General features: G+C 38.9%; 1 protein-coding gene across 1 annotated transcript in view; it reads right to left on the bottom strand.

The window, feature by feature from the left end:
• Positions 1–5606: 5606 nt before the first annotated feature.
• The window catches only part of snap29 (synaptosome associated protein 29), a 96920-nt gene continuing 84074 nt past the window's right edge, over positions 5607–18452 (bottom strand). The window contains exons 3-6 of the mRNA XM_060931817.1: positions 6694–6890; positions 6339–6424; positions 5919–6011; positions 5607–5803 (exon numbers count right to left, since the gene is read on the bottom strand). Of these exons, the coding sequence (XP_060787800.1) occupies positions 5643–5803; positions 5919–6011; positions 6339–6424; positions 6694–6890 (537 nt within the window). The 3' untranslated portion in view covers positions 5607–5642. The remainder of the gene's footprint in view (positions 5804–5918; positions 6012–6338; positions 6425–6693; positions 6891–18452) is intronic.

The following is an 18452-nucleotide window of genomic DNA, read 5'->3' on the forward strand; positions in this document are numbered from 1 at the left end:
CGTGCGCATTGTTCTGCACCTCTCGGAGGAAGGGGTAGGTGCATGGATTAAAGCAAAAAAAAATTTATTTGACTGAAAATTTACGGGGGGTGGGGGGGTTATGGGTGGATTTCGATGAAATTCTACGGGGGGGTTATGGGTGGATTTCGATGAAATTCTACGGGGGGGGTTATGGGTGGATTTCGATGAAATTCTTAGAATGATTAACTTAGAACTGATAACTTTATTATCATTTAATTAATGGATTAATATATTCAATTTATTGCACTTTCTTTCTATTGCTTCTGTATATTATTTTTTTGTGGCAAACCACACAAATGCAAGCGCCTGGAATGTTTAGTTTTTTGCACCATGAACTAAATGGCTTTCCGTTTTCACCTATTTCGTACAGTCAAGCCCACCTCCACTTGTTTTACACCTTTATCGATGGCAGACACATCAGTGCCTTCTTTCATGTAAAGCGCATCCATGCTGCCGAAACCGAAAGCAGAATGACATGCTCCTCTATGCTCGACGTCAATATAGAAAAAAAGTTTGGATCTTCGCTTACATTAAAATTATAATTTGACCTTACTTTGCGTTGAATACGACTTCAAAAACAATTCAAGATTTTATTAAGAGAAATATTGTGGCCAACACGAGTGTTAAGTTACCTAAAAGATCGCGTGAAGTTGGCTGCTATCTACTTTGCGTTCGTTCTCATTTTCCTCCATCATTTCATAGGCCAGAAACAGATGTTTTGACGTAATTTAACTTAGTAGGCTATGATTATTATTTAACCGTAGTCTTCTAGACATTTTGACTGTTTGGGGCATTGAACGCTGGTGTATGATTTTCAGGGAATAAAGTTTAATGCATGTCGGAACATCATTGCGCTCGCAGCCTCCAACTCCTCAAACGTCCTTTAAATTGTGATATAACGTAGGCTATAAGGCACGGTTCTAACATACACATTGGCCTAACAAAAATAATAATTGTTGGGGCGTCTGCTGATTTGTTAGTTATAAATTTAGGTCTAATTACTTCTGACAGTCTGCAAGCATTGCACCGTCGAGTCTTCAAGTCTGGCTGAAGCAGAGGAGCGGGCTTTCCGGGGTTTATTTTTTCGTTTTTTTTTTTTTACATGCTCTATTTCTATATGTCCAGGTTTGAACTAAGTCATTTTGGCAAGATTTAATTTAATACAAAACAGAAATGGTCAGACACAAGCACGCCAAGCACATGGGAATGTATTTTGCCAATTTTGACAGCGCATGTTTTTTTTAATACCGCACCGTAGACAGCAAACGTTTAAACATGATCAAACATAGGAAATGAACGACACAAAGCATGGCTCAAAAACAAAAAAGTTAAATAAACCCTGCTGATAGTTGATGGTGTTGCCGTCATTTTAATTCTCCTCGGATCAGCACCAACCTCACATTTTGGCCTTGGGAGAGTTCAGTTGATGGAAATCCGTCACACGACAGAAAACTTTAATCCATGGGTAGGTGCCCTGTAAATCTTTGGAAAACGTACATTTTCTTTTCAGCATAATTGCTGCGGCATTACTGCTGCTGGCTGCTAGACAAAGAACATTCGCGCCAGGCAACATGTTCTGTTGTCTGGAATAATGTGGCTAAATAAACACCCATGCCACAGGGCCAGGGGGCAGTAACCAGGAAAGTTTGTGATTCCTGTCAATTCATCAAAATAGTAAATGCAGACATTTCTCCGCTAATGATTCCCACGCTGCTCAGTCGCAAACGTCGCAAGTGGCGAAAACCAGGACATATCCGTGTCCCGACAGACTTTTGTCGGGACTCGGGACACACAACCCCAAATCGGGACCGTCCCGGTAAAACCGGGACATCTGGTCACCCTATATTATACATACACTGCTTGATTGCCTCATCGAGACGTCGGTCAAAAACACTTCCATTTCCTCTCTATCGCTATTCATGATGGTATGTCTAATGCTGTGCGCGCACACTTGTGGTAATGCTACTGGTTCAGCTACAGGAAAGGGGGGGGGGGGGGGGGGGAACAAAAGTCAGTTTCCCCAAACCCGACGAGACAAAACAGTTCCATTCTCACGACGGAATGAAATAAGCTTAAAATAAACACCATTTGGTGATCACGGCACATTTAAATTAAAAGTATAACTAACAATTTATCCATTTTAAGAGTTATATTGCTAAAAATAGGCTTACCTGGATGCAGCCATTTGCGCTAAAACCGGATATCAGCCTGTGACCTAACCGGGTCACTCATACGCCATTTACTTTAGTAACACAGAGCCATCAAATAAAGGCTTCAAATTCTTAAAAAAAAAAAAAAGAAAAAAACCGGGCGCGGCTGCGCTGCGTGTATGAGAGAGAGAGAGAGAGAGAGAGAACACTGTGCTGTATGTGACAAAAAAGGCTTCCAATTCTAGAAATGTATTCAAAATGTTTTCCCCAGAATTTAAATTTAATAAATAATACTATATATGGTAATGGTATATGCTCAGCTCAAACCAATCTGGTAATTTTCTGCTGATCTCATTAAAAAAGCTGTTTTCATCCATAGAACTGCCACTCACTGGATTTTTTTTTTTCTTTACTGCACCATTCTCAGTAAACTCTAAAGACTGTTGTATATGAAAATCCCAGGAGAGTAGTAGTTATGGAAATACTCAAACCAGCCTTTCTGGCACTAACAATAATGCCACAGTCAAAATCACGGAGATTTTTTTTCCTCATTCTGATGGCTGATGTGAACATTATTTGAATCTGCTGGCCCATATTTGTATGATTTTATGCATTGCACTGTTGCCACATGATTGGCTGATGATATGGCATGAATTAGTAGGTGTACAGGAGTACTTAATAAAGTGCTCCATAAGTGTTTATCCTTCCTGGCAGCTCAAACCAACCTGGCCATTTTCCTCTGGCCTCTCTGATCAACAAGGCATTTCTATCCACAAAACCGTTGCTCACTCTGTTTTTTGGCACCCTTCTGTGCAACACTGTTCCACAGACTGTTGTGTGTGAAAATCCCAGATGATCAGTAGTTTCTGAAATATTCAAACCAGGAATGAGCTACAGTTGTTAGACCTGGCCACTCACACCCATGTGCTTGTTGAACATCCCATTCCAGATTTAGTCCACCCCTTCACTGTTCTAGTAACCCCCACTCTTCTGGGAAGGCTTACTACATTGCCTGTGGGTATGTGCCCATTCAGCCACAAGACCATTAGTTAGATCAGGCATTGATGTCAGGCGAGAGGACCTGGGGCACAGTTGGCATTCAAATTCATCCCAAAATTGTTCAGTGAGGTTGAGGTCATGGGGCCACACAAATTTATCTACACCAACCTTGGCAAACCATATCCTTATGGACCTTGCTTTATGCATAGAGGCACTGCCATACTGGAATAGGTTTGAACCACTTAATTCCAGTGAAGTGAAATGTTGTGACAGCACACAATGCCATTCTAGACAATACTGTGTTTTCAACATTGTGGCAACAGTTTGGGGAAGAACCTCATATAGGTGTGGTGTCCATATACTTTTGGCCATATTATGTAAATTCATGAGAATTTTTAATTTTATCCTGTTTGTAATCAAACAGTCAAGGTGATTTTTGAAAGAAGCCTGAAAACCTTGCTACTTTATGATTTTCATGTGCAATTGCATTTTCAAGCTACCCAAATTTTATCAGGAAACTATGAACCTGGTAACATTACAATGAGTTGCCACCAGCTAAATAATTTAAAGAAATACATGTATTCATATAAGCCACAAGAAGGGATAAGGTGATTACTCAACTTCAAGTCTGTGCTTTCCTGTTTTTTCATGCCCTTGTTGTGTTCAACCAGTCTTGGATCATGAAAGCTCTAAGCAGGTTATGTTCAAGATTGTCTTTGTACTACTGTACTTTTGATCTTTGTATTACTGTAATTTGATATGCTCATCTTCCCCTGACAAGCCACCCAGTTAAACAAATAAATAAAAATAAATACTACATCACAGCATGTCCGATCATAGACGTACTTTCAGGAGCTGAGAGTCCTTTTGGCACAACTCCACTGTAATGCAGAATCTCACTTTAATTTAATCTTCTTGCGTTCAGACTTTCCTATCACAGTTTCCCCAATTTAGTAGTTTAATTATTAGACAGTAATTATTTAATTAGCCAATTACTTTAAATGAAGGTAAATATTTAAGTAATATCACAAGCCTTTTATTTTCTTCACATAAACATATTTTTTTTTCAAATTGGGTCTTAAAAAGAAACAGTCTCCAACAATTTAGCCTGCTTTACAATATAAAGATGAACACTAAAATTATGTTGCCCTTTTACATACCATTACCAAATCTACATTTAAAAAAAAACAACCCTCATCTCTAGTTGCTTGACCATGGCCAAATAATTCATAATTTCACTTTACTGAGAAGGCAAAAATCACTTGATTAAAAGTAATAATTAATAATGGAAGGGCATTTGTTAGACAGCCAGACGTTCATGGGCAACATAATTACAACGCTTCATGAATTTTCAATCAAAGGTATTTGTAAAGTCACCACCAATTCTGTATCATCTGTCCTTAGAGAGATGGAAATGCATTTTCAGCAGAAACAAGTTATGGTTACACATACCAATGTAGTCAGTGTATATCAAAAAGTAAAATTGCGTTTTTACATCTCTAACAAAAAAAGATTTGTAATTAGTGCGTAACAATTTGTTCATGCATTGTGTAATATATCTTGCAAAAGCTGTTCTTACATAGTCCAACTTTTTGAACACTGAAGCAATGGGGGTGGGGGTATTTATGCATTCACAGTTTTGTGGAATCCATGTACATTTGGGTGGAAACTGAGGTATTTCTGAGACACTTTATGCAAATCTGACCATGTTGTAAGCTTATTACTCACCCATTCTTTACTCTTAAATTTAGATCTTAATAAGAACACCTTATACTGTTATAGACCTTACATCTTTTATGAATGTTTACAGATCTTTAAAAAAATTCACGTGTTATGCACAAACATTTATTTGCTGCCTCAACAACTACCCTTAGACGTGTAGTGTAAGCAAGCTTTAAATAAGCAAGTTTTCTTTTTCTCTGTACTGAAAATGTGTTAAAATTATTGTTTGGTAGGTAGTGATCAAACTGGAAAATGTTCGTTCTTTTAAACCTCACAATCAAAATGTAATGTCATAATGAAAAGAAATTATCATTAAAGTATAAAATAATAGGTATTCTTCATTTACTACATGTTCTTGCTAACTTTGACATTTTACAGACCCAATACTTGTTTAGAAAAGCATTACACAAAAATTCAAGGGAGGTCAGACATCTAATGTGATATGATTAAAAGGTAAAAATAAGATAAAATGATAAGTTCTTTAGCTAAATATGTAGAGTGTGTGTTCCTATTGCTCTAATGCTATGCTCATGCAAACATTAGATGGTACAGAAAAGCAAGTACTAGCCTTCACCCTCAGACAAATACCAATATATCATATGGAATGAGGCCATCTATGCTGAGGCTAAGACTCACTAATTAAACTGGTAAGAGTAAAGTTGTTAAATTGGGTATTGGTAAAATAATATTCAAGAATGCAGTGATAACAGTGGATTGTGATAACAGTGGATTTAATATCAGTCTCTAGTCTCATTTCAGATTTCTGAGTTGGCGGTTGGTGGAGCTTATGTTGCCTTCCATAGAGTCCACTTTATTTAGCAGAGTGTCCAATGAGACATCTTGATCATCAATCTCTGCTTGCAACCCCAGGCCCAAATTCTTCAGTCGACTCAGACCCTTAGACATCTCATCTTGACACGCGCGCACGCACACACGCACACAGACACACACACACACAAAGTAGGTAGCTTCTTTCTAACAATGAAATTTGCTCATTCCTTATTTCATTTTTAATTTATTTCTCACCCAAATTACTGTCCAGATGCTGATGAGCAGCTTTCAAGTGTATATTCGTTGAGTATCCATTTTGAGATGTCTCATCAGATGAAGCGCCAAACCCTATTTGGCCAAACATAAGGTGTGAGCTTTCTCTTGAAAAAAAATAACGATGTTTTGGTTTCTTAAAATGAAGAAATAATAATAATAATAATAATAATAATAATAATAATAATAATAAGTGATTTACTGTATATTCAGGCCGACATAAAAATTTCAGTAAAGAATACAATTTTCTGGAATTTGCTAAAAGACCAATTCCAGATAATCAAAATACTTAAGGACAAGTAGCTCAAAAGATTTGAAAATGCTCAAAGCTGCAATTATGTCCGTGTTTGCACATCAAGAAAATCATTAGAGCAACGTCAAACGGGAAGAAAAAGCTCTTACCAGATGTGTCGAGTTTCCTGAGGTTGGGATGGCTTGACTCATATTTACCTTCATGGTCCTTGCTTTCTGCTAGTGCGTTCTGTAATCTAACCATTATTCCATAGTATACAAACACAAATGACATGCAGGCAAACACAAAAAAAACCAAAACCAAAAACATAACTCTTATCGTGAATGAGGTCAATGCTGGCAGTACATTTTACACTTGAGATGCCTGAGTAAATTAAGGGAGCAACAGTACTACTGCTGTTGCTTTTACTCTTCAGAGTGTTCAGTATCGACAATCTCCTCATATAATTTTACAGTGAGCTACACTTTTACAACACGTATAAATTTGCTCTGATTACAGATTTACCTGTTGCTGGCCTCATAGACTGGTGTCTGTTCCTTCTGTGGAAGCCTTGGCTCAGAATTTCCTTTGAAGTAGTTAACCAAACCTCCCCATACACTCTTAATAGAGTTTATATGCTTCTGACTAGTCTTCATGTTCTGTGATATATTATCAACCATTCTCTCTGTCCTCTTCAAAGCCTCACCCTGACGAATCAACTCCTGTGGAGACACAAGGGGAAATTACACATAGTTTGGGGAATGTATATTGTGTATATCTGTTGCCACAAAGTTGTAAATCACACAATTGTCTGAATGCTGTAAGCTTTAATATTTCCTTTCATGAGAACTAAAGTGTCTAAACCTGTTTTTAATCATAATGACCCTATACATAAACTGAGCTCCATGAAAACAAGGCTTGCCAAAAGGTGATGTGATGAAGAACTCAAGTGACCTGAGCCCTGACCTTAACCCCACTAAACATATCTGGGATAACTTGGAACACTGACCGCACACCATGGCATTTCACTTAGCATCAGTGCCCAGTCTCACTCATGCGCTTGTGGCTGAATGAGCCTAAATCCCCACAATATTCCAAAATCTACTGGAAATCCTTCCTAGAAGGGTGGAGGTCATTATAACAACAAAGAGGGGACCAATGCTCATAGTTTTCAAGTAGGCATACATGGTTGTGATGGGTGTACTATAGAGAGTCAGTCTCTGTCACACTCACACCAGCCGGTCAGATTTTAACACATACGTGTGTGAGAATGAATGAATGTGAGACATGTACATAAAATTTTATGTATTTCATCCATCTAGACACACACACACACACACACACACACACACACGTGTGTGTGTGTGTATATATATCACACACTGGTGCTTGAAAGTTTGTGAACCCTCTAGAATTTTCTATATTTCTGCATAAATATGACCGAAAACATCATCAGATTTTCACACAATTCCTAAAAGTAGATAAAGAGAACCCAGTTAAACAAATGAGACAAAGACATAATACTAGGCCATTTATTTATTGAGGAAAATAATCCAATATTACATATCTGTGAGTGGCAAAAGTTGTGTGAACCTTTGCTTTCAGTATCTGGTGCAACCCCCTTGTGCAGCAATAACTGCAATTAAACGTTTCCGGTAACTGTTGATCAGTCCTGCACACCAGCTTGGAGGAATTTTAACCCATTCCTCCATACAGAACAGCTTCAAGTCTGGGATGTTGGTGGGTTTCTTCACATGAACTGCTTGCTTCAAGTCCTTCCACAACGTTTCGATTAGATTAAGGTCAAGACTTTGACTTGACTTTTGTCGGAGTTTTATCGCACCGCTCCTGTGAAGGACGGCCCCATGAGGACAGTTGAGGGTTATACAGTAGCAGCAATTGAATTTTTCCCGTTCCAACCGCACGCCATGCGACTGCCGTGCAGTTCCCAGCTGAACGCCAGGCAGCTGCCATGAATGGCTCAGACCCCCTCCCTCTCCTATTTTAATTCTAAACACGCCCATTCATTCGATTCCACGGTGTCGCCATTAGATGGCGCTTCTCTCATAAAAAAAAAAATCTTGAAATGATGTATGAAACTTTTGTCCTGCGCTTCCCGATTTCAGTGAGAAAGTAGCTGTAGAATAGATACATAAATATGAGGTAAATTTTACCCAATTTAAGTATTTCATAGCTTTTTATTTCAGTTATTTTATACTCAATATATGGAATTAAATCTACCCCAAACAAGTCAATGCAAATTGTTACCTCAGATTTATTGGGTAAATTCTATCTGGTAGGTTACTTTTTCAGTGCAGAAGCAGACGAAACTGCGGGTCTTGGTAGTCTGGTGGTTACTGCACATGTCCTGTACCGGTAACTCCTGAAACATGGTTTGATTCTTGCCTTGGGTTTACTCGCTCAAAAATAAATATTTTTAAAAAATGACACTTGCAATGAAGCACTGTGCACTTTTTAGTGTTACATGTAGGTCTTTGTATCACCCGATCATTCAAGTATTCCATTTAATCTGAAAAACAAAAAAAAACTCAATATTTCGTTTTCCTGTTTTTCTGTATGACCAAAAAATGAGGGATTGGTGTTTGTTTTCCTTTTTCCAACTCAAAACAGAACAAATAATAAACAGGGAAACCAAAACGAAATAACTCTAATTTACGATTATTGATTTTCTCTATTCCCCACGCTACATTAGCCTTCCCATGATCCTCAGCGACAGTCCATCATCATCTCTGCGTCTATGAAACAGAAAAAGTGCATGTGCATGTATATATCAAGTAATTTATTCATACATCCTATTCATTTAATATATTAAGCTGTTAATGTTAAGCTGATGATCTCTTAATTATTATTATCTCAATATAATAGTAATCTGTACTCGAGTTGAGGGGGGATGGGGGGGATGCCTTCCCCCCTGGAATAAAAAATGGTCAAAATCATCCCCCCTCTAAAATGGGCATCCCCCCTCCCTTCCCTTGAGCAATTTTATCAATAAATGTGGACATTACTTCTATTTAACATTGGAATTAGAAATGCCATTCCACGTAGCTTTGCTGAAACTGAGCATACAGTAAGCTACCGCGAGAGAGGGCACGCGCAAGCGAAGCGTTTGAGGAGGTGACATTCAGTTGGGGTTCCGTTATTTTTGATTTCATTCGGCGTCAGTGACAGCAGCGGATTGCAGCATCATGGCCAAGCGGAGTGGACAGCAAGACCTAAGCAAGTTCGGCTTTAAGATCACAAGAAAAAAACATTTCAGTAGGTAAGTCAAGAGTTACGAATATCAGTCACACTTTCTGTGAGCCCACTATCATGCTGTAAAGTTACCGATATGGAGCCTAATTTGTGGGCGGCGGATAACAACACAGCTATCATAATGAATGTTAGTTTGGAGTCTAGCCAGCTATCGATAGATTACTCAGGTTCATGTTAGCTTTGATTTCTTGTATAAGGCCATTAATTTAATCAGCCTGGACGTTCGTTTGTTATTCTTCAGGCAACAAAAAGTGTTATTCAAGACAGGAAGGCTAAAATAAATGACACTAGCAGTTTTGAAGGCTTCATTGCCTCATTAGAGAGCCGGTCACAACATGTAAGGCAGAGCAGGATTGGTGTAGGACTTGACAAAGTGTCTGCTAAAATGCAGCTTTCTTTTTCTTCGTCACAGGCTCTTCTTCTGTCTCCTCAATGGGCCTTTTCCCCTTCCCAAAGAAACTTTCCAAAGATGCCTGCTTTTAACTCATTTTGCTAGCTTGTATCCAGTATGTATCAAAGTGCTGGTATGTATCGAAGCAAAGTATCAAAGTATCCAAGGCAGCTCCTTGGTAACCGTCAATGTTACGGTGTCACGTGACCTAGATAACAGCGGGAATCAACGTTACAGAAAGAATCCGGTCATTTTTCAAAGCTCAAATCCTCGTTCAGATAATAAATAAATCAGAAATAACATTATAATTATATTTAATTAAATTATCTTATCCACTGCTCTTTATTCCAGATGACAGTCAGCAGCAACTGCAACACAGTGCGACAGGAGCTGGAGGACCCGGAGTGTGAGACAATACAGGAGCAGGAGCAAGCAGGAGAACCAACAGCTGAAGAGCTGAAGATTTACAATTTACTGTTGCTTGTTTTAGCTTATTGGTTCCCTACCTACCTCTGTATTTAATTCAATGTTCCCAATGTTCAGCTTTGAATAAAAATTCTATTGACTTGATCTGAAAAGATTCAGTTGTTCATTTACATTGCCTGCTGAGGTTTTAATAAATTATTTACCAAATGATTTACAAGGAGCCTACCATGACTATGAAGTTGCACTTCAAATTTGTCATCTGCATTTCACCCTAATATGGAGAATGTGGTAGGTATGTCAGCCAGGAGACTGACTAAATATGACACGACATCCACACTGTGCATGTTTTACAGTAAAATACCAGTGTATTGTGTTTTTTACAACAATAAAAACGGTACACAGTGTGTACTACACACTTTATCAGCACAAAATACTGTATGTCTGGTAAATGAACAAGATCCACAGACCTACGTTGTATGCAAACCCTCCTAAAAGCAAACCAGTTTCCCACCGACGAACCGACCGATGGGTCGACACGCGACTAAAAATTTCACCATCCCCCCGGTTTGATTTTACAACTCGACCACTGATAGTAATAATAAATAAATGATAACAATAACAACATGGCATTCATTTTGTCGCTTTCAACATATTGTGTCAGACCAACTTTGCTTTTTATTAGAGGACATGAATCAGTGTATCATTCGTTCTTTCTATTTTCAAATGGCAATCAAAAATCAAAAAATGAAAAAAAGTGACTGGTTATTTCGTTATTTGTTTTTATTTTAACACAAAAATTTAAAAATGACTGTTTTTTCTTTTTTTTTTATATGAGCCTAAAATTGAAATGAAAAACAATTTTTTCTTCATTTTTTGATTGCCAATTAAAAATGGAAAGAACGAATGATACACAATCCGTGTATCATTCGTTCTTTCTTTTTTTCAGTAATACGCAATGACTCGGCCAGGCCCTTTCTTTAGTGTAATAAGAGACAGTAGAGAGGTTCATGCCATTTGTCTATTTTTATTAACCGGTACAGTGTAATCACAAAACAGTATCGTATTTGAACCGACAAGAGACAGTTACCGTATCATTTCCCACTATGCCCTCCTTTGTTCCTAATAACCAGATTTATCACGTTTAATTATTAACAATTATAATAATAAATCAATATAAAACCCCGACATCTACAGAAGATTTTCAACAAATAGGGGGCAGGGAAGCTCGAGTGATCTGTGATGAGATGATTTTGAGAAGCAAAAAAAAAAAAAAAACGCTCAAGACCAGCAAATGTGGATTAAAGCAGAAAATTGCGTTAGGTAAAATCATTTTAGAAATTTTGGAAATCATTACATTCTTGTTTTTTCAATAAAAATTATATTTTTTAACTTTATAATGCTTAGTTACGTGCCAGGGCTCTGTCAGTCATTGATAGCCCAACTAATCACAGCGCTGTGGTTCTTTTCCTGATCCTTGGCATTGTGTTTTTTCTTTCTTTGTTGATAATGTGTTACCGTATGTGAAAAGGCCCACTTCTGCTGCATGCCCCCTCCTCTCTGCAAAAATTGTGTATTCCTCTCAAGGTGCTAACTGTCTCCATTGTATTGTGAACAGCCACTCCACCCCCCACTGAGGTTGCTATTCATGAATGGTAATTTGGTTTTAGGTTACACCCTAATTTCAGTGACAATTTACTCTGCCAAGCTTACAATGTCAGAGGACAGAGGACTGAGTGCCCCAAAAAACACAATTTCAGCTTGGAAAAACTACAGACGGTATAACTTCAGGAAGAAAATAAACATTTATTTCACACTAAGAAAAGCAGACTCACTACACATGGAGGCTATACAAAGCACAGAAATGTAGCATAGAGTTGTCCCATCTAGTAGTTTCCACATTCCCATGGTGAGTCTTTCCTACGGTACATTTGCCACATTATTTGAGGCTAGGTTTTGGGCTAGGGGCTAAGGCTAGGGGTTGGGTTAGGGGTGAGCTCAGGTTGGGGTTAGAGCCAGGATTTGGGGTTAGGGTTAGAACTGATCCTTCTTGGCTGCCTTGGTTGTGACGAAGTCTGGTTAGGGTTAGAAACAAAGAGGCTATTTCTCAGGTAACACAATAATTAGGCTTCTTTACACAACAATGGGAGGCAGGTAATGGTACGTTAGACTTATTCACAAATTTGGGGGGGGATTTCATTGCAGACTAAAGTCTGCACTTTGGGCCTTCTAGTGTTAAAAATATGCTGTTAACTCAAAACACTTCTTATTCATTGCAAAACGTTTATTTCAGCGCTGTATACAGGTATTGAGCACACAATGTGACCGCTTTTATGCGGTAGCCTAATAATAATAGAACAACCCGAAAATTGCAGGGTAACCCCAGACCTGCGCAAGTGATGCGCTACTGGCAAAAGAGCCAGCGACGTATGAAAAAAACCCACACCTTGGACCAAATACATGTTATTTTCGGCACGCTGCTCCACCAGTCTGTAATGGTATTTTTCATATGATTACATTACGGTGTAAATGTGGTCTTGAGAAAAAAAAAAAAAAAAAAAAACGTTTGCAGACCTTTTGTTAAAATCGCTAAAAGTGATGTTGTAATATTAATATGTAATAAAAAATAATATCAGACATGGCGGCACAGTGGTGTAGTGGTTAGCACTGTCGCCTCACAGCAAGAAGGTCCTGGGTTCGAGCCCAGCGGCCGACGAGGGCCTTTCTGTGTGGAGTTTGCTTGTTCTCCCTGTGTCCACGTGGGTTTGCTCCGGTTTCCCCCACACTCCAAAGACATGCAGGTTAGGTTAACTGGTGACTCTAAATTGACCGTAGGTGTGAGTGTGAATGGTTGTCTGTGTCTATGTGTCAGCCCTGTAATGACCTGGTGACTTGTCCAGGGTGTACCCTGCCTTTCGCCCGTAGTCAGGTGGGATAGGCTCCAGCTTGCCTGCGACCCTGTAGAACAGGATAAAGCGGCTAGAGACAATGAGATGAGATATCAGACATTATGATCTTAGAAAACGCTTTAGTGACGAACAGTTACAGACAGTAATATGTCGTGATATTATATTATAAAATATTTTTCATTAGGCTATATATTAAATTTATCTTCTAAAATAACAGACTGTACTCATATCACAACCGGTTTATTTCACCATTGGAGATCAGATCATAGAAGACATGCGTTACATGACTCATTTTAAGGATTTAAGTAGGCTATTTAAAAGCAATACCAGCAGGACTTTGTGGCTCAGGTGTATAAGGCGCCACACCATAAATCCGGGGACCCAGGTTCGATTCCGGCCTGCAGTCATTTTCCGAGCCCTCCCTGTTTTTCTCCTGCTCATTTCTACACTGTTCTAAATGAGTTTGGATGTCTGTAAACCAATCAGGATGCTTTTTGTCGAGCATGCGCTACATGAACAGGCACACACACAGGCTCCCTCGCGCACTCCGTCATATGCGCGATGCAGACATTAATGTTTCGTGTGCACGCTCTTGCTCACTTGCTCTAGATTCTGGGAGATATTCTCCAATTTGCGGGCATCAGGGAGCCACTATCAATATGCGGGAGACTCCTGGAACTTCCGGGAGATTTGGGATGTCTGCACTCATGGATTAAAGCAAAAAAAAAAAAAAATCATCTGACTGAAAAAAAAAGCTCCATGTCGTTGGCCCCTACCACATCAGCGATGCGTCAAATTTTAAACGCCGTGTTGTCCATTATCCCCTCGGCCCCTACTTATAGTACATTTACATAATTTTAACAATGACTAAAGCTAAGGCAAGACTTTACCATTGTCATTACTGGCTATAAATGATGAAACATCAAGTTTTCAGCGCAAAGTGCAAATTTATTTCAACAATACTTTAGTAATGCACAACAGTGGTTAAGAGAAAAGTGCAAGTGCAGTCGAACTTTAACCATGCTTTCAAAAGAGTGGAACAGAAAGAACTTGCAAGAAAAGTGAAAGTTCACTTTTTCTGCTTCTTCGCAGTGAAGCCAAAGGCATCTAGTTTCTTGCCATTGCTTCCATAGACTTTTTTTTTTATGGCAAACTACACAAAAGCACACACCTGCCATTTTCATCTTTTTGCACCATGAACTAAATGGCTTGCCATTATCTCCCATTTCATTTAGCCAAGCCCATCTCCACTTATTCGTTACTGTTTTGTCGATGTCTGACACATCTGTGCTTTCATTTAAAAGAAGCGCGTCCATGCTGGCAAAACCGAAAGTAATTTGACGCGCTCTAGAGATGGAAATCGAAGGGCCTGTCCGGTGGCCTTATACGCAGTACTCGAGTTGAGGGGGGATGTGGGGGGAGGCATCCCCCTTCTGAAATAAAAATCTCAAATCATTCCCCTTATAAAAACGGTCATCCCCCCATCACATCCCTTGTGCCATTTTACCGATTAATGTGGAAATTAGCCTACTATTATTTTAACAAATATTACTACCATTTCAACATTAGAGGCTTTGCGCAGTGATAGCCTACATGTAGCCGGATAAAAAAGACGCATATTTATTTATTCGGTTGCACCTCTCATTCACACCTATACGGAGGTTTCAGTCACTGAAAACAGCTATTTTTGCAAACTCTGGGCAGAATGGAGATTTCTGAAAACTCCATCTTCAGACATGCGTGTAAATCGGGAAAACGAAGAAACAGTGGGCGAGAGGGTGCGCGCGAATATAATGAGTCATAGGTGTGAATCTTTCACCGAATGCCAATTGTCCCGGTTCTTCATGAAATCGCACGCGCGCGCACAAATTCATTAGGTTAACTTTCAAATAACTGTTCTTGTGCACTTGGGTCCGTGTATCATCCGATCATTCAAGTATTCCATTCAATCTGGAAAACGAAAAAAAAAAACCCCTCAATATTTCGTTTTCCTGTTTTTCTGTATGACCAAAAAATGAGGGATTGGTGTTTGTTTTCCTTTTTCCAACTCAAAACAGAACAAATAATAAACAGGGAAACCAAAACGAAATAATAACTAATTTACGATTATTGATTTTCTCTATTCCCCACGCTACATTAGCCTTCCCATGATCCTCAGCGACAGTCCATCATCATCTCTGCGTCTATGAAACAGAAAAAGTGCATGTGCATGTATATATCAAGTAATTTATTCATACATCCTATTCATTTCATATATTAAGCTGATGATCTCTTAATTATTATCATCTCAATATAATAGTAATCTGTACTCGAGTTGAGGGGGGATGGGGGGGGGATGCCATCCCCCCTGGAATAAAAAATGGTCAAAATCATCCCCCCTCTAAAATGGGCATCCCCCCTCCCTTCCCTTGAGCAATTTTATCAATAAATGTGGACATTACTTATATTTAACATTGGAATTAGAAATGCCATTCCACGTAGCTTTGCTGAAACTGAGCATACAATAAGCTACCGCGAGAGACGGCACACGCAAGCGAAGCGTTTGAGGAGGTGACATTCAGTTGGGGTTCCGTTATTTTTGATTTCATTCGGCGTCAGTGACAGCAGCGGATTGCAGCATCATGGCCAAGCGGAGTGGACAGCAAGACCTAAGCAAGTTCGGATTTAAGATCACAAGAAAAAACATTTCAGAAGATAAGTCAAGAGTTACGAATATCAGTCCCACTTTCTGTGAGCCCACTATCATGCTGTAAAGTTACCGATATGGAGCCTAATTTGTGGGCGGCGGATAACAACACAGCTATCATAATGAATGTTAGTTTGGAGTCTAGCCAGCTATCGATAGCTTACTCAGGTTCATGTTAGCTTTGATTTCTTGTATAAGGCCATTAATTTAATCAGCCTGGACGTTCGTTTGTTATTCTTCAGGCAACAAAAAGTGTTAAAGACAGGAAGGCTAAAATTAACGACACTAGGAGTTTTGAAGGCTTCATTGCCTCATTAGAGAGCCGGTCACAACATGTAAGGCAGAGCAGGATTGGTGTAGGACTTGACAGTGTCTGCTAAAATGCAGCTTTCTTTTTCTTCGTCATCGGCTCTTCTTCTGTCTCCTCAGTGGGCCTTTTCCCCTTTCCAAAGAAACTTTCCAAAGATGCCTGCTTTTAACTCATTTTGCTAGCTTGTATCCAGTATGTATCAAAGTGCTGCTATGTATCGAAGCAAAGTATCCAAGGCAGCTCCTTGGTAACCGTCAACGTTAAGGTGTCACGCGACCTAGATAACAGCAGGAATCAACATTACAGAAAGAATCCGGTCATTTTTCAAAGCTCAAATCCTCGTTCAGATAATAAATAAATCAGAAATAACATTATAATTATATTTAATTAAATTATCTTATCCACTGCTCTTTATTCCAGATGACAGTCAGCAGCAACTGCAACACAGTGCGACAGGAGCTGGAGGACCCGGAGTGTGAGACAATACAGGAGCAAGCAGGAGAACCAACAGCTGAAGAGCTGAAGATTTACAATTTACTGTTGCTTGTTTTAGCTTATTGGTTCCCTACCTACCTCTGTATTTAATTCAATGTTCCCAATGTTCAGCTTTGAATAAAAATTCTATTGACTTGATCTGAAAAGATTCAGTTGTTCATTTACATTGCCTGCTGAGGTTTTAATAAATTATTTACCAAACGATTTAAAAGGAGCCTACCATGACTAGTGCAATTTGAAGTGTAACTTCATAGTCATGGTAGGCTCCTTTTAAATCATTTGGTAAATAATTTATTAAAACCTCAGCAGGCAATGTAAATGAACAACTGAATCTTTTCAGATCAAGTCAATAGAATTTGTTGCCTGAAGAATAACAAACGAATGTCCAGGCTGATTAAATTAATGGCCTTATACAAGAAATCAAAGCTAAAATGAACCTGAGTAAGCTATCGATAGCTGGCTAGACTCCAAACTAACATTCATTATGATAGCTGTGTTGTTATCCACCGCCCACAAATTAGGCTCCATATCGGTAACTTTACAGCATGATAGTGGGCTCACAGAAAGTGGGACTGATATTCATAACTCTTGACTTACCTCCTGAAATGTTTTTTCTTGCGATCTTAAATCCGAACTTGCTTAGGTCTTGCTGTCCACTCCGCTTGGCCATGATGCTGCAATCCGCTGCTGTCACTGACGCCGAATGAAATCAAAAATAACGGAACCCCAACTGAGTGTCACCTCCTCAAACGCTTCACTTGCGTGTGCCCTCTCTCGCGGTGGCTTACTGTATGCTCAGTTTCAGCAAAGCTACGTGGAATGGCATTTCTAATTCCAATGTTAAATAGAAGTAATGTCCACATTTATTGATAAAATTGCTCAAGGGAAGGGAGGGGGGATGCCCGTTTTAGAGGGGGGATGATTTTGACCATTTTTTATTCCGGGGGGATGGCATTCCCCCCCATCCCCCCTCAACTCGAGTACAGATTACTATTATATTGAGATAATAATAATTAAGAGATCATCAGCTTAATATATTAAATGAATAGGATGTATGAATAAATTACTTGATATATACATGCACATGCAATTTTTCTGTTTCATAGACGCAGAGATGATGATGGACTGTCGCTGAGGATCATGGGAAGGCTAATGTAGCGTGGGGAATAGAGAAAATCAATAATCGTAAATTAGAGTTATTATTTCGTTTTGGCTTCCCTGTTTATTATTTGTTCTGTTTTGAGTTGGAAAAAGGAAAACAAACACCAATCCCTCATTTTTTGGTCATACAGAAAAACAGGAAAACGAAATATTGAGTGGTTTTTTTGTTTTTTGTTTTCCAGATTGAATGGAATACTTGAATGATCGAATGATACACGGACCCACTTGCGACACCGGAGCCACTTTCCTGAATTTTGAGCTTCGGAGTATTCGCTTCTTTATCTATTTAATCAATGAATTTGTCACATACATTAAATTACTAATGTAAAACATTAGTAGCCTATTTAAGCAATCGCTGTTTTCTCCACTGTTTTCCGACCTTTTGTGCTTAGTGAATGAGACACTTCATTACACTCCACTGACCGACTTCCAATTCCGGACTTTTTTGAAAATGTAAAATATAGGCCTACGAGATGTTTTTTTGGGACTTAATTCACGTTGGTCCTTCACTATTAATTTTTGAGACTGACGAGGCAGTAAATACTGTGGAATTATTTTCTTCTTACTATGAAGTTTGTCATCTTAAACAAGTATCGGGAAATCTTGCAGCCCGACTCCGCAGCCTCCAATGTTTAA

The sequence above is a fragment of the Neoarius graeffei genome, chromosome 10 (assembly GCF_027579695.1).
Source record: "Neoarius graeffei isolate fNeoGra1 chromosome 10, fNeoGra1.pri, whole genome shotgun sequence".
Taxonomy (NCBI): Eukaryota; Metazoa; Chordata; class Actinopteri; order Siluriformes; family Ariidae; genus Neoarius; species Neoarius graeffei.